Source organism: Nycticebus coucang, chromosome 10, assembly GCF_027406575.1.
Source record: "Nycticebus coucang isolate mNycCou1 chromosome 10, mNycCou1.pri, whole genome shotgun sequence".
NCBI lineage: Eukaryota > Metazoa > Chordata > Mammalia > Primates > Lorisidae > Nycticebus > Nycticebus coucang.
Window position 1 is genome coordinate 58452626 of NC_069789.1, and position 16636 is coordinate 58469261.

Here is a 16636-nt window from a genome sequence, read left to right on the forward strand (position 1 = left end):
TGAAATAAAAAGTTAGTTAAAACAAAACAAAACATAAAAGATAAGTGTTCAAGAGGATGTGGGGAAAAAAGGAACTCTCATATACCACTGGTGGAAATGTAAGTTAATACAACCCATTGTGGAAAGGGGTATAAAGATTTGAAATCAGTTTGTTGAAGACATAGCTACACTCCCATGTTTACTGTAGCAATGTTCACAATATCTAACTTACCGGTAAAGAGGGGATAAAGAAAATGGGGTATATATACACGCTGAATACTCTTCATCCTTAAATAAGAAGGAAATTCTGTCATTTCAGACAACACATAGCATCAGAGAACATTACACTACGAGAAATAAACTGGGCACAGAATGACAAATTCTCATTTAGGTACTATGATGGCATCTGTGATTAGCCACTACACCCCAACCTGGGCAACACAGTTAGACCCCTCCACCTCTTAAAAAATACTCAGGAGTAATTAAGTCTTTTTATTCAGATCTTACAGCCTTATAGGTATAAAGACAGTGCATTTTACATTTGAAAAATTAACTTTTAAGAGTGTATTTCAGGGCGGCGCCTGTGGCTCAGTGAGCAGGGCACCGGCCCCATATACCGAGGGTGGCGGGTTCAAACCCAGCCCCGGCCAAACTGCAACAAAAAAATAGCCGGGCGTTGTGGCGGGCACCTGTAGTCCCAGCTACTCGGGAGGCTGAGGCAGGAGAATCACCTAAGCCCAGGAGTTGGAGGTTGCTGTGAGCTGTGTGACGCCACAGCACTCTACCAAGGCAATAAAGAGAAACTCTGTCTCTACAAAAAAAAAAAAAAAAAGAGTGTATTTCAACTTTAGGAGGCCAAGGTGGGTGGATTGCCTGAGCTCACAAGTTGTAGACCAGCCTGAGCCAGAGCGAGACCTCGTCTTTAAAAAATAGCTGGGCATTGTGGTGGGCACCTGTAGTCCCAGCTAGTTGGGAGGCTGAGACAAGAGAATTGCTTGAGCCCAGAAGTTTGAGGTTGCTGTGAGCTGTGATACCCTAGCACTCTAGCAGGGGCAACAAAGTGAGAGTATAAATAAAAAGAGTGTATTTCAAATGTTCTCATCTCAAAGTATTTGAGTTTATAGGTATGTTAATTTAACTTGATTTTTCTACATTGTATTCACAAATCTAACATCACTCTTATACCACACAAATATGTATATACATTATAAATTGTGTATTTACAGTAAAATAAAAAATACAGGTTGGTGGCTCGGTGCCTGTGGCTCGAGTGGCTAAGGCGCCAGCCACACATACCTGAGCTGGCGGGTTCAAACCCAGCCTGGGCCACCAACAACGACGACTGCAACCAAAAAATAGCTAGGTGTTGTGGCGGGCGCCTATAGTCCCAGCAACTTGGGAGACGGAGGCAGGAGAATCGCTTGAGCCCAGGAGTTGGAGGTTGTTGTGAGCTGTGATGCCACAGCACTCTATCCAGGGTGACAGCTTATGGCTCTGTCTCAAAAAAAAAAAAAAGATACAGGTTGGGCAGGGCACAGTGCCTCATTCCTATAATCTTAGCACTCTGGGAGGCTGAGGCGGGAGGATCCCTTGAGCCTGAGGAAGGGTAATACTCCATTTCTACCAAATCTAGAAAAACGAGCCAGGCATGGTGGCACATGCCTGTAGTCCCAATGACTCAGGAGGCTGAAGCAGGAGGGTCACTTGAGTCCAAGAGTTTGAGGTTGCTGTGAGCTATGATTAACACCACAGCACTCTACCCAGGGCAGCAGAGTGAGACTGTCTCAAAAAGAAACAAACAAAAAAACCCAGACATTATGCTAAGTGAAATAAGCCAATCACAAAAGACAAACCCTGGATGATTCTACTTAAAGTATTATACTTAGTGCAGTCAAAATCATAGAGACATAAAGTAGAATGGTAATTTACAGGAGCTAGAGAGAAAGAGAGAATGGAGAGCTGTCTTATGCTTATGGAGTTATGCAAGAAAATATTCTGGAGATTGGGTGCAATGTCAATATACTTAACACTATTAAATTGTACACTTAACCAGGATAAAGACGGTAAGTACTTTATTTGTTTTTTGTTTTTCCAGACAGAGTCTCACTTTGTTGCCCTCAGATCCTCTTGCTTCAGGCTCCCAAGTAGCTGGGACTACAGGCACACTACAGTGCCCCGCTAGTTTTCTATTTTTAGTACAGACGGGGTCTCACTCTTGCCACCAATCAACCAATCCAACCACCTCAGCCTCCCACAGTGCTAAGATTAGAGGTGTGAGCTGTTATTTGTATTTTGCTCCAATTAAAACTAAAACCAGGCTCGGCGCGTGTGGCTCAAGCGGCTAAGGCACCAGCCACATACACCTGAGCTGGCGGGTTCGAATCCAGCCTGGACCCGCAAACAATGATGGCTGCAACCTAAAAAAAATAAATTAATTAAAAAAAAAAAAAAAAAACTAAAACCAATTTTTTTTTGAATTTTTTTTTTTTTTGAAGTTTTTTTGGCTGAGTCTGGGTTTGAACCCGCCACCTCCAGCATATGGGGCCGGCACCCTACTCCTTTGAGCCATAGGTGTCACTCTAAAAACAATTTTTTTAAAAGTATAATAGCAAAATGAAAAACCAACCAAGCTATACATATTTGTATGACGTTCAGGATGAACAACTTTTTTTTTTTTTTTGAGAGTCTCATTTTGTCACCCTTGGTAGAGTGTTATAGTGTCATAGTTCACAACAACCTCAAAATCCTGGGCTCAAGCAAACCTCTTGCCTCCTCAAAATCCTGGGCTCAAGCAAACCTTTTGCCTCAGCCTCCTGAGTAGCTTGGACTACACGTGCCTGCCTCAGCGCCTATCTAATTTCTAGAAACGGTGTCTCACTCTTGCTCAGGCTGGTCTCGAACTCCTGAACTCAAGCAATCTATCTGCCTTGGCCTCCTGCTGTGCTACGATTACAGGCATGAGGCACCACACTCAGCGTTAAGCAAATAACTTTTAAGAGTGGTCATCTATAGAGAATATTGGTAAGGAAGGGAGGGACTTTTATTTTCTACTTTTATACCATTTGCATTTTGATCATGAGCATATGCTAAGCTAATATCTGTGATTTTTTTTTTTTTTTTTTTTTGAGAAAGAGTCTTGCCCTATTGCCTGGGCTAAACTGCAGTGGCGTCATCATAGCTCACTATAGTCTCCAACTTCTGGGCTCAAGCAATCCTCCCGCCTCAGCCTCCTGAGTAGCTTGGATTACAGGAGTGCAACATTCCGCCCAGCTAATTTTTCTGTTTTTTGTAGAGACAGAGTCTTGCTATTGCCCAGGCTAGTCTTTAATTCCTAGCCTCAAGCAATCCTTCTGTCTCCGCTTCCCAAATCTCTAGGATTATAGGCATGAGCCACTGCACCCCAGTCTGTAATTTAACTTTTAAAAACTCCATTGGATATAATTTTTATGGTAAAATTAAACTATGAAGTCTAAACTAATAAGTTCTCTTCCTATCACAGAAAGGTTTTACCAAGCATCTCATCATAGAAGCCTCCATAAGTTGGTAGTTACGGTTATAGAATAATTAGTTAAGGAAAAGCTCCTGTATCATCCAGCTAACATGATATGCTGTCTATTGATTAGGCTTACCCCCAAAACTGTCCATGACAATTCTTGGTCCAGAATGCCTTAATCTAAGTTAGAATCACTCTCTAATTCTGAATGTTGACAAATGTGACACACCATGACAAGACATGGCGCCTGCAAACACAAAATCCTAAGAGTTTCAAACGTTTCCTTCTCCTTACCTGCTAACAGAACACCAGGCCCACATTAGCACTTACTTTTCCTCCAGAGCAGGGGTCCTCAAACTTTTTAAACAGGGGGCCAGTTCACTGTCCCTCAGACCGTTGGAGGGCCCGACTATAGTTTAAAAAAAAAACTATGAACAAATTCCTATGCACACTGCACATACCTTATTTTGAAGTAAAAAAACAAAACGGGAAGAAATACAATCACACCGCCTCATGTGGCCCGCAGGCCGCAGTTTGAGGATGCCTGCTCCAGAGCCTAACTCTCTATTCCTCCCGCCCCACCACCCCAAGACTGTTACAAGAGAGGTAACGGTGTCTAGCAAGACCCCCTCAGAAAGAAACAGCCATTCTGGAAAAATAATTGCTCACATACCAAGGGCTGCCAAGAAGAGCAGCTTCCAAGCAGCATGTTTTAGAAACCTTAATGTAGCAGACAGCAACACCTCCTGCAATACAAATTCTGCTTAGAAGACAGACCTACAGATTGTGGAAAAGTACAACTTAAAAAGCAAACACCACAGGCTCCAGTAGAGCAGGAAAGCAAACAGAGATTTCTAAATACAGAACTCAATTGTAAGAGTTCACTATACCTTAATTCTCACTATCATTTGGTCTGTCAAAAATAGAACCTTCTCTGTCTTGATCCATTCAGAATAAGCCACAGCAGGCACAGCTCTGCTTCCACAGGGCAGCCAGGTCAGAAAGGCCACACGGGGAAATGGAAAAGGCAGCCAGCAGGTTTTCTTAGGGATTATACTGCTCCAGCTTTTATCCTTCTTCCTAGCTATTTTGGTGCCAAGAAAGCTGCAGGGAGGTCTTTGCTCTGCTATGAAAAGGCAATAATATTTTCACCAGCAGGACTGAAAGTCTCAGGGCTGCAACTCCCTCTGCTGCCCAATGTTTTCTTTGCTTGCTGTAATTGATTTAACAAATTCCAAACTCAAATACCTTAAGAGAGCTAAAGCAGTCCTTCATTTGAAAATGCAGGGCAGCACCTGCGGCTCTAGGAGTAGAGCGCCAGCCCCATACCATATACCAGGGGTGGCAGGTTCAAGTCTAGCCCTGGCCAAAACTGCAAAAAAAAAAAAAAAGAAAGAAAATGCAACCAAAAAGGTATGAGTTCAGATAGGACTACAGCTGGATGGCAAAAGTCTTAGCTGTACTGACTTCTATACTCACTTACAAATCTCTCTTGAGAAAGGATTTCTTTTGTTCAACTTAATGAATCTCTCAGGAACCTAGAAAAGCAGGAGCTGGACTTAACTGGTCCTTCCTTGTTTATCCATTAACACTGCCTGTAGCAAAATTTAAAGTAGGCCTTACTCATCTTTCAAGATCCAATTTAAACAGCACTTAAGAATGTCACATCAGGGGTGGCGCCTATGGCTCAGTGAGTAGGGCGCCAGCCCCATATACTGAGGGTGGTGGGTTCAAACCCAGCCCCTGCTGAACTGCAACCAAAAAATAGCCGGGCGTTGTGGCAGGTGCCTGTAGTCCCAGCTACTCGGGAGGCTGAGGCAGGAGAATCGCGGAAGCCCAAGAGCTAGAGGTTGCTTTGAGTCCTGTGACATCATGGCACTCTACTGAAGCCCGTAAAGTGAGACTCTGTCTCTACAAAAAAAATAAAAAAATAAAAAAAAAAAAAAAAAAAAAAAGAATGTCACATCAGGGTGGTGCCTATGGCTCAATGAGTAGGGCGCTGGCCCCATATACCAAGGGTGGTGGGTTCAAACCCGGCCCTGGCCAAACTGCAACAACAAAAAAATAACCTGACGTTGTGGCGGGTGCGTGTAGTCCCAGCTACTCGGGAGGCTGAGGCAAGAGAATCAGCTAAGCCCAAGAGCTAGAGGTTGCTGTGAGCTGTGATGCCACAGCACTCTACGAAGGGGGACAGAGTAAGACTGTCTCTCAAAAAAAAAAAAAAAAGTCGGGCGGCACCTGTGGCTCAGTCGGTAAGGCGCCGGCCCCATATACCGAGGGTGGCGGGTTCAAACCCAGTCCTGGCCAAACTGCAACCAAAAAATAGCCGAGCATTGTGGCGGGCGCCTGTAGTCCCAGCTACTCGGGAGGCTGAGGCAAGAGAATCACTTAAGCCCAGGAGTTGGAGGTTGCTGTGAGCTGTGTGAGGCCACGGCACTCTACCGAGGGCCATAAAGTGAGACTCTGTCTCTACAAAAAAAAAAAAAAAAAAAGTCACATTAAAACTATTTACTCATCTATTTCACTGTGTACATTTAACTTTATGCCCAACTAACAGTAGCTCAATAACCCTTTAACAGAATTCTAATTAGAACCACTCTTGAGATTTCTCCACATAAGAATTCAATGAGCTATCATTGGGCAAGGAACTAAAATCCTTAGAGATAAGACTAAGAGCTGTGTGCAGGGACAAGTGATATGGCACCTATAGGCTTGGTGCCTGTTGCTCAGTGGTCAGTGGTTAGGGAGCCGGCCACATTCACCAGGGCTGGAGGGTTCGAATCTGTCCTGGGCCTGCTAAAACAAAAAACAATGACAACTACAACAAAAAAATAGCCCAGTGGGCAGTGCCTGTGGCTGAAATGGGTAGGGCACCGGCCCCATATGCCAGAGGTCGCGGCTTCAAACCAGCCCTGGCCAAAAACTGCAAAAAAAAAAAAAAATAGCTGAGTGTTGTGCTGGGTGCCCATAGTCCCAGCTACTTGGGAGGTTGAGGCAAGAGAAATGCTTAAGCCCAAAGGTTTGAGGTTGCTGCGAGCTGTGACGCCACAGCACCCTACTGAGGGCAACATAGTGACAGTCTCAAAAAAAAAAAAAAAAGGCTCAGCGCTCACAGCTCAGTGAGTAGGGCACCAGCCACACAGCCACATACACTGAGGCTGGCAGGTTCAAGCCCTACTTCCCTCCCTCCCTTCCCAGGGGGAACTCTTACTATGCTGTTTCTCAGGTTTAACTCAAAACTCCTGGGCTTAAAGCATTCCTCCCATCTCAGCCTCCCAAGTAGTTGGGACTATAGGTGTCATCTTTTTTTTTTTTTTTTTTTTTTTTAGAGACAGAGTCTCACTGTACCGCCCTCGGTAGAGTGCCGTGGCGTCACACAGCTCACAGCAACCTCTAACTCTTGGGCTTACGCGATTCTCTTGCCTCAGCCTCCTGAGTAGCTGGGACTACAGACGCCCGCCACAACGCCCGGCTATTTTTGTTGTTGTTGCAGTTTGGCCGGGGCTGGGTTTGAACCTGCCACCCTCAGCATACGGAACGGCGCCCTACTCACTGAGCCACAGGTGCCGCCCCATCTTTTTTTTTGGAGACAGTCTCACTATGTCGCTTGATGGAGTGCCGTGGCGTCACAGCTTACAGCAACCTCAAACTCTTGGGCTTAAATGATTTTCTTGCCTCAGCCTTCCAGTCCCAAGGAGTGGGGACTACAGGGACCCACAAGTCCCAGCTATTTTTTGTTGTGGTTGTCACTGTTTAGCAGGGCCAGGCCAGGTGTTGTGACAGGTGCCAATAGTCCCAGCTACTTGGAGGCTGAGACAAGAGAACTGCTTGAGCCAAGAGTTCCCCCTGGGAAGGGAAGGAGGGAAGGAAGGGAAGGGAGAGAAGGAAGGGAAAAAGGAAAGGAAGGGAAAAAGAGATAAAAAAAAAAAAAGCGTAATAGATAGCTGTTTCCCCTGTGCTTACTACCCATCTCATAAAGTTGCCTTCCTATTAACAAAGTTCACTTTGAATTCATTGTACTTTTAAAGGCATTTCATCCTTTGCAAATAGTTCTCATATTCTGATCTTAGAAATAAAATTTACAAAGACCTCTCAAAGTAACTCAAGGAAGAGTGCTGAGCTAATATTGCCCTTATTTAAAATGTCCCCAATCTATTTTGTTTAGAAACTCTAGTGATTGGTGGGATTACACCTGTGGTGCATCTTACAAGGGTACATGCGAAAATTAGTTAAATGCCGAATATAAATGTTTCAACACAGTAACTAAGAAAATGCCAGGAAGGCTATGTTAACCAGTGTGATGAAAATGTGTCAAAGGGTCTATAAAACCAGTGTATGGTGCCCCATGATTGCATTAATGTACACAGCTATGATTTAATAAAAAAAAAAAAAAATTCTAATGTTCCAGTATCCAGAAATAGAATTGATGAAGACATGTACTAATGCAAAATCCTTATTTTTCAGCCTTCTATTTTCTGCCCCCTATTAACAAAAGCTTACCTGAATTCCTACATTTTGCTTCAGGAACCTACAGGTCCAAGCTCTGAAATGATCAAGTGCCGAAAGCAACTGCCACCCTTCAGAAAATTTTATAACAAATACCAACAGCTAGGACAGCGCCTGTGGCTCAAAGGGGTAGGGTGCTGGCCCCATATACTGGAGGTGGTGGGTTCAAACCCGGCCCCGGCCAAAAACTGTAAAAAAAAAAAACAACAAACCAACAGCTAATGATGGCACTGGGTCTCTACCATTGGATAGAAAGAAGCAACATAAATTTTTAATAAAAACAACACCAAACAACACCATTTATTATCATTTTGAAATAACATAAAGGTAATCACCACCACACCAACAAATGTTTCAGAACTACAAAACCAACACAGTATGCCTCCAAATCTGGTACTGCCCTTTCAACAATTTCTCACTTCACTGGTCATTTCTAGTTGGAGACACTTTGTAGCAGAGTGATGTTATCTCCTTTTAGCATGATCCGACCTATAATAAAAAAGCAAACAAAAAACCCCGTTAATAGCCATACCCAGATGTATTATCACCTTTTGGCCTCAGAATTTTGTGTCCAGTTTTTGAACAGCATTGTGAAAATGCTCTCTCATGGAGATAATTTGAACATTTTCAACTGTCCATATACTGAAAGGTTTTCTGGCTCCATTAGAATCTATATACCTTTTCAACAATAACCTAGTAACAGCAGGTGTCATGAAAAATACAATTTCTATAGACTAAGTCAACTGAACAGGCCTAACTCAATATTTCTCAATGCTGAGTTCATTTTCCCTAACAGCAGTTCCTAAGGCTTATTTAAGAGAACATTTTTTTTTTCCTGAGAAACATCTATAAGCATCTTTGGGAACACTGGTATTTATTGCCAGGACAGCCAAGGAAATGCAAATCAACTCCAATAGTGATTAAAACCAGTTTGTTTTCCCAGGCATCTACAGATAATTCTAATACTACCATGGAGACACAATACTTGGCAAATAATTTATAAATAAGATGACCTCAACAAGACTAAGCTTGCCTTTTCTGGCAAGACATTGTAACTTCAAAAACTCAGGCTTTCGGGCTGGCGCCCGTAGCTCAATGGGTAGGGTGTTGGCCACATACACCAGGGCTGGCAAGTTTGAACTCAGCCAGACCTGCTAAACAATGACAATGACAACTACAAAAAAAAACAAACAAAAAAATAGCCAGGCGTTGTGGCAGGCACCCATAATCCCTGCTAGTTGGGAGTCTGAGGCAAGAGAATTGCTTAAGCTCAAGAGTTTGAGATTGCAGGTGGCGCCTGTGGCTCAAAGGAGTAGGGCACCAGCCCCATATGCTGGAGGTGGCGGGTTCAAACACAGGGCCAAAAACTGCAAAAAAAAAGAGTTGGAGATCGCTGTGAACTGTGACGCCACAGAAGGCAACAGCTTGAGACTCTGTCCCCACAAAAAAACAAAAAACAAAAAACTCAGGCTTTCATTAAAAATAGCCTAAGCAGAAAGAAGCAAAACAAAGCATATCACTTCATTTCTCAAAAACTACTTTCTACATACGTAGTATAGGTTCAAGAGAATCCTCAGGGTCTGGAAAACAGACACCTGAAACCTACCGTTAATAAAAATGCTAGTGAGGTGCGAACTGAGCATTTAAAAAAGACAAAATGCCTAAATAAACCTCAAATTAACAAGATGTTAACAAACATGATTGAGTGGGTCTCCATAAAACCATGAATCCTAAGACACCTTAACTGCATTAAGAAATTTCATTCATAGCCTGGCGTTGTGGCGGGCACCTGCAGTACCAGCTACTCAGGAGGCTGAGGCAAGAGAATCGTCTAAGCCCAGGAGTTGGAGGTTGCTGTGAGCTATGACGCTACCGCACTCTACTAAGGGCAACAAAGTGAGACACTGTCAAAAAAAATATTTCATTCATTGTTCAAGTATTTTTTGAGCTTCTACTATGTGCTAGGCATTGAATTAGGTACTACACATATTAGGGACCAAATGAGACATAACTCATTCATTTATGGAGCATCTGGTCTTATGGGAAAAACACTGCTAAAAAAATCCCTCTGATAAATGTTTAACTACAAATTCAGAGGACATCATACTCTGCCTTCCAACCCCAACCCCCACTCCCAGCAAAACCAAATTAAATTCTGGGCCTCTTAAAGGAAGTGGTATTTGATCTGAATTCTACAGGCATGGGGAATAGCATAAACAAAAATATATGGTGGGGCAAATGTGCAGATTCAAGGAACTACAAGAAGATAAGTGTGGCAGAGTAATAAAAGATGAGGCAAGGCAGGTTAAAACCAGATCATGAAGGACCTTGTAGAATACATTAAAGATTTTTTTTGTCCTAAGAGAAACAAGAAGTTACAACAACTTTCAAGAAAAGGTGTGACATAATCAGATGAGTGTTTTCACAAGATGGAAGCCTGGAGAGCAAAGTGGAAAGGGACAAGATAGTTACAGAGAAATCAATTAGTAAATTTAAAAAACATTGCTGCTATTTGGTAAGGCCGGGAACACTCAAATAGCTCTTAGCAGTGTAAGTGGGAATTGAGTTTGATTTCTGATATAACTTTGAGAAGCCTCTGAGACATTCCTGTAGAAATGTTGAATAGGCTCAGAGGAGGGGTCTGGTTACAGATAAAAATTTGGGAGTCAATACATAGAAGTAGCCTGGAGGGGCAGGTGCAGTGGCTCATGCCTATAATCCTAACACTCCAGGAACCCAAGACAAGTGGACTGCCTGAGTTTAGGAGTTTGAGACCAGCTTGAGCATGAATAAGACCATCTCTATTAAAAACAAACAAACAAACAAAAAAAAAAAAAAAGAAAAACTGGCCGGGTGCAGTGACTCACACCTATAATCCTAGCACTACACTTAGCACTTGGGAGGCCAAGGCAGGTGGATAGCTCAAGCTCATGAGTTCGAGACCAGCCTCAGCAAAAAGTGAGACCTCTGTCTCTACTAAAAATAGAAAAACTGAGGCAAGAGGACTGCTTGAGCCCAAGAGTTGGAGGTTGCTGTGAGCTATGATGACACAGTACTCTACCCGGGGCGAGAGTTTGAGACTCTGTCTCAAAAAAAAAAAAACCCAGAAAAACCTTTGGGTATGGAGGCTCATGCCCATAATCCCAGCACACTGGAGGTTGGAGTGGATGGATTGCCTGGGCTAAGAAGTTCAAGACCAGCCTGAGCCAGATGGAGACCTCATCTCTAAAAAACAGCCAGGCAGGAGGCGGCTGTGGCTCAAAGGAGTAGGGCGCCGGCCCCATATACCTGAGGTGGCAGGTTCAAACCCAGCCCTGCCCAAAAAAAAACAGCCAGGCAGCTTGGCACCTGTAGCTCAGCAGCTAGGGTGCCAGCTACATACACTGGAGCTGGTGGGTTTGAACCTAATCCCGGCCTGCTAAACGACAACTACAACCAAAAAATAGCCGGGCGTGGTGGTGGGCACCTGAGGTCCTGGCTTCTTGGGAGGCTTAGGCAAGAGAATCACTTAAGAGTTGAGGTTGCTGCAACCTGTGACGCTACAGCACTCTACCAAGGGCAACATAGTGAGACCCTGTCTCAAAAAAACAAACAAACAAAAAACCCAGCTAGGCGTTGTGGCAGGTGCCAATAGTCCCAGCTACTTGGAGGCTGAGACAAGAGAATTGCTTGAGCCCAAGAGTTTGAGGTTGTTGTGAGCTGTGACACCACAGCACTCTACCAAGGGTAACAGTGAGACTCTGTCTCAAATAAATAAATAAAATATATAAAAAAGCTAGCCAGTCGTGGTGGCGCATGCCTGTAGTCCCAGCTACTTGGGAGGCCAAGAGTTTCTGTTATTTTTTTTAATAGAGATGGTCTTATTCATGCTCAAGCTGGTCTCAAACTCCTTCATCTTCTGTCAGCTATGAAGATGGCCATGGCACTCTACCCAGGCTAACAGAGTAAGACTGTGTCTCAAACAAACAAACAAAAAAAAGGCTATAGTCTTGAGGACTCAGTTAGACAATATTTAGTGAGAGGAGGGCCTAAAACCAAGCCTTGAGGATCTCAAACATTTAATAGCTCGGTCTTAAAGAATCAATATATAGACTGGGCGCCTATAGTTCAGCGGCTAGGGCACCAGCCACATACACCAGAGCTGGAGGGTTCGAATCCAGCCCGGGTCTGCCAAACAGAGGATCTGAGCTATCTCCAGGTAGAATTAGAGAACATGCAGCTGCAGAACTGATAGCCTGCTTATTGTATGAGGAAAATTACGCCACATTATCTGGTCACAGAAGCCTTCTGTGTTGACTGTTGTTGAAGGAAAAGAACAGAAATATTACCCCCACCCAACCACCAAATCAGACAAGAAAACAAAGCATTTTTTTTTTTTTTTTTGTAGAGACAGAGTCTCACTGTACCACCCTCGGGTAGAGTGCCGTGGCGTCACATGGCTCACAGCAACCTCTAACTCTTGGGCTTACGTGATTCTCTTGCCTCAGCCTCCTGAGCAGCTGGAACTACAGGCGCCCGCCACAACGCCCGGCTATTTTTTTGTTGCAGTTTGGCCGGGGCTGGGTTTGAACCCGCCACCCTCGGCATATGGGGCCGGCGCCCTACTCACTGAGCCACAGGCGTTTTAATGAGGGACTGGGTAACAGTGCTAAATGCTATTTAGAATGAAATGACAACACTGATCATTAAATTTAGTAACATTAGTCTTTGGTGGTCAACTTTGGTGAGACCTGTCCGGGTGGAAGAGTAAAAATGGAGTGGGGTGAAAAGGAGTAGGCAGCAGAGGGTGATTTCAAAAGTGAACTACTCCCCCAACTATTATAATAACTTCTCAAATGCTAACTAAATTTAAACATGAACTGAATTGCAGGTCATTCAATTCTACAAGTGAATAAACATTTATGTAAGACTATATCCTTACCCAGTTGTTTTCTTGACTTTGTTTTACAATGAATCTCTTCAGCATCATCTAATACAAGGTTCATATACTCATCAAAACCCTAGAAAAATAAGCCAATTGACTGTCATCTTCAAGTGAAATCACATCTAAACCATCCTAAAAGAATACACATATCTAGACACAGAAATGCCAACTAACTTCAGAAATTCACTCTTCTACTGATTTTTCAACCGAAAAACTGCCCCCCACCTGAAACCTCTTTTTTTTTAAGAGACAAGAGTCTTATTTTGTTGCCCTTGGTAGAGTGCCGTGGCGTCTCACAGCTCACAACAACCTCCAACTCCTAGGCTTAGGCAATTCTCTTACCTCAGCCTCCCAAGTAGCTGGGACTACAGGTGCCCGCCACAACGCCTGGCTATTTTTTTGTTGCAGTTTGGCCAGGGCCTGGTTTGAACCCGCCACCCTCGGGTATATGGGGCTGACGCCCTAACCACTGAGCCACAGGCACCTCCCCTTTTAAATAACCTCTTTTTAAATAACAAAGAAAAGCAGAATGTAGTCCAAATCAGTTCTTCAACCTTTTAGATTCAGGATTTCATTAGATATGCCAACAAGCCATTCCTTCTTTTACCTTCTACCACCATACTCCCCATAAAATATCATTACCCCTAGCTACTATACTTGTTTTCCAACTCATAAATGGGGAAGATTATTGACAGAATCTCTGACATCTAAATAAAATACTAAAGTGTCCTAACATAATACCTCTAGCCGTATTTCATCTTTCTTTAAAACATTACCTAGTATATCCTGCTATTTCGGAATTCTTGGTAAAGTGATCCTACTGCCTCAGCCTCCCAAGTAGCTGGGACTACAGTACACCTGGCTCAAATTATTTTTAAAAGTTAATTTTCCCTCTTTTTTTTTTATTCGGAGACAGAGTCCCACTATGTTGCCCTTGGTAGAGTGCCGTGGTGTCACAGCTCACAGCAACCTCAAACTCTTGGGCTTAAGTGAATCTCTTACTTTAGCCTCCCAAGTAGCTGGGACTACAGGTGCCTGCCACAATGCCCGGCTCTTTTTTGGTTGTAGTTGTCATTTGCCAGGCCCGGGCTGGATTCAAACCCACCAGGTCCAGTGTTATGTGGCTGGTGCCCTAGCCGCTGAGCCAATTTTCCCTCTCTTTTTTAAATTACCTAATTCCTATCAACTAGAACAATAAAAAACCAAAATTAGTGAGCCCCCAGATGAGCATTTTCTGTGAAATCTTGTTCTACAATGAGCAGCTCTGAGAGAAAATAGCCTGGATACTCACAATGATACAGCCCTCTATCCGCATATTCACTTGCTCATAGAGCCACACCTGAATCCGGGATCTCTGAAATGGTCATAAACATAGAAATGTTTTTTTAAAAGTAGACAAAAATCAATCACTGTGGTCAAACAATAGAAAAATATGATTTGCAAAAACAGGTTTTTTTTTTTTGACAGAGCCTCAAGCTGTCACCCTGGGTAGAGTGCTGTCGCATCACAGCTCACAGCAATCTCCAACTCCTGGGCTTAAGCAATTCTCTTGCCTCAGCCTCCCAAGTAGCTGGGACCTCAGGCGCCTGCCACAACGCCTGGCTATTTTCACAAAAACATTTTAACAAACGTTAAGAGTTTTAAGTCCACCTGCGTCTAAGAACTGTCAACCAAGAATGGTTACTAACCAAGAAATATTTTTATTTATTAAATGTCGTATTTGGACTGTCCAAACTAATGGTATTTCTTACTTATAGTCTCAATACATTTGTTTTTTTGAAACAGAGTCTCACTTTGTCACCCTTGGTAGAGTACTGTGATGTCGTAGCTCACAGCAACCTCAAACTCTTGGGCTCAAGCGATTCTCTTATTTCAGCCTCCCAAATAGCTGGGACTACAGGCGTCCACCGTAACACCTGCTATTTTTAGAGATGGGGTCTTGCTCTTGTTCAGGCTGGTTTTGAACCTATGAGCTCAGGCAATCTGCCTGCCTCGGCCACTCAGAATGCTAGGATTACAGGCATGAGCCACCATGCCAGGCCCTTTAGTCTCAATAAATTTAGAGTTTAAACTGGTGACAGTATAGCAGAAAGCAGTAATTTCTCATGATCGAGGGCTTCTTTCTTTTCTCCTATACCAAAATCCAGCACTAAAAAAAGAAATTTCTCTAGGTTCTCAGTTTTCCATGTTGCACCTATAGCAACCAGGGGAGGGACCCCAATGCTGGTTGTTAAAAATTCTAAGGGGGCTCGATGCCCATAGCATAGTGGTTACAGAGCCAGCCACATACACTGAGGCTGGTGAGTTTGAACTTGGCCCAGGCAAGCTAAACAAGGACAACTACAACAAAAATAGCTGGGTGTTGTGGCGGAAGCCTGTAGTCCCAGCTACTTGGGAGGCAAGAGCCCAAGAGTTTGAGGTTGCTGTGAGCTGTGACACCACCGCACTCTATCAAGGGCAACATAGTGAGACTGTCTAAAAAAAAATTATAAGGGTCCAAAATTAACCTATTTTTCAATTACACTGTTTGTCACACTCTAAGTTGCTGAAAACCTCCCCAGAAGAGCTGTCATTAAATTCTCAACCTACCCCTCCCCTCTTCCTTTTTTTAGTCTTTAAAATTTAAGTTTTTTCCACAGGTACTTAAATATACCACCTTCTGATGTAGCTTAGGCTGACTAGGTTTTTCTTTCAATGTTTCATCTTAGAAGGTACAAAAGAAAAAGGTTCCAATGTTCTGACCAAAATCACTACCAATACTCAAACACCACCTCATGTCAAAAAAAAAAAAAAAAAAAAAAGAAAAAAAACACCACCTCATGTCTGTCAAGATATACTTTCTGAAATTAGTAATTGTGACCTTGTAAAGAAATAACACAATTCACATACCATTTGAGCTCTCTGTGCATCTTTCCCCTCAATTACCCCTTCAATTACTAGTTTCAAATCTAGTTTTCAACCTTACAACATAGTGATCAGGGAAGTTTACACAAACAGCCAAGCAAATTCACTTTTTACTCAAAAAGTAGTTGGGTAACAATTAACTACTTACGTACATTTTGTAAGTATCTGAAGATGAGGTTCTGCACAATGGTTAAGGAGGTTTAAAAGTAGCACAAACTCTGCTCCCTGAAACCGGTCCAATCCACCCCACTCTCACTTTTATTTATTTATGAACGCGAGATCTAGTGCCTCAGCCAACGAAAAGCGCCCAAATGGACACACACTGGGGGCCTCCTAACGACTGCGAAGGTACCCCCTCATTCTCCTGGCGTTTCCTTGTGCTGACATTATCTTCCTATTGCCCAAGCCCGCTAACTCCCGCTTTCATTCAGTACCTACTTAAAGTGGTCTGACTTCAGCTCAGCCCTCTCCACTCCTGCATTCCTCGCTGCAGGGTCTACCCAAGCCTCCCCCACCCCCGTCACCGATTCTCCAACTACCCGCGCCTTCTCTCCATCTCGGTCGCCCCGGGGGCTCATGGGATGTGAGTCCGCGCACCGCTCCTTAGGCCGCCTCTCAGCCTGCTCCTTCCCACCCGGCATTCTTGCCCAGACCTCCTAGTCCTGACATCCGGCGTAGGATACGATGGGCTGCACCATCACCTTCTGCACTTTCTGGCCCTGGCCGCGGTACGCCATGGCGGAATCTCACAAAGACCACACTAACCAGCACACTATCCCAGAAAGAAACTTCCGGAAGGAAGAACCGGAAGCGGAAGTACATGGAGGTCA

At 43.6% G+C, this 16636-nt stretch overlaps 1 protein-coding gene across 1 annotated transcript; it reads right to left on the bottom strand.

The window, feature by feature from the left end:
* Positions 1-8222: 8222 nt before the first annotated feature.
* Positions 8223-16636, bottom strand: SNRPE (small nuclear ribonucleoprotein polypeptide E). Its single transcript, XM_053607689.1, has 5 exons — positions 16490-16636; positions 15959-15985; positions 14194-14256; positions 12900-12978; positions 8223-8467 (listed from the first exon to the last, which is right to left on the bottom strand). The coding sequence occupies exons 1-5, from the start codon at positions 16541-16543 to the stop codon at positions 8412-8414; spliced, it is 279 nt and encodes a 92-aa protein (XP_053463664.1). The 5' UTR covers positions 16544-16636; the 3' UTR covers positions 8223-8411.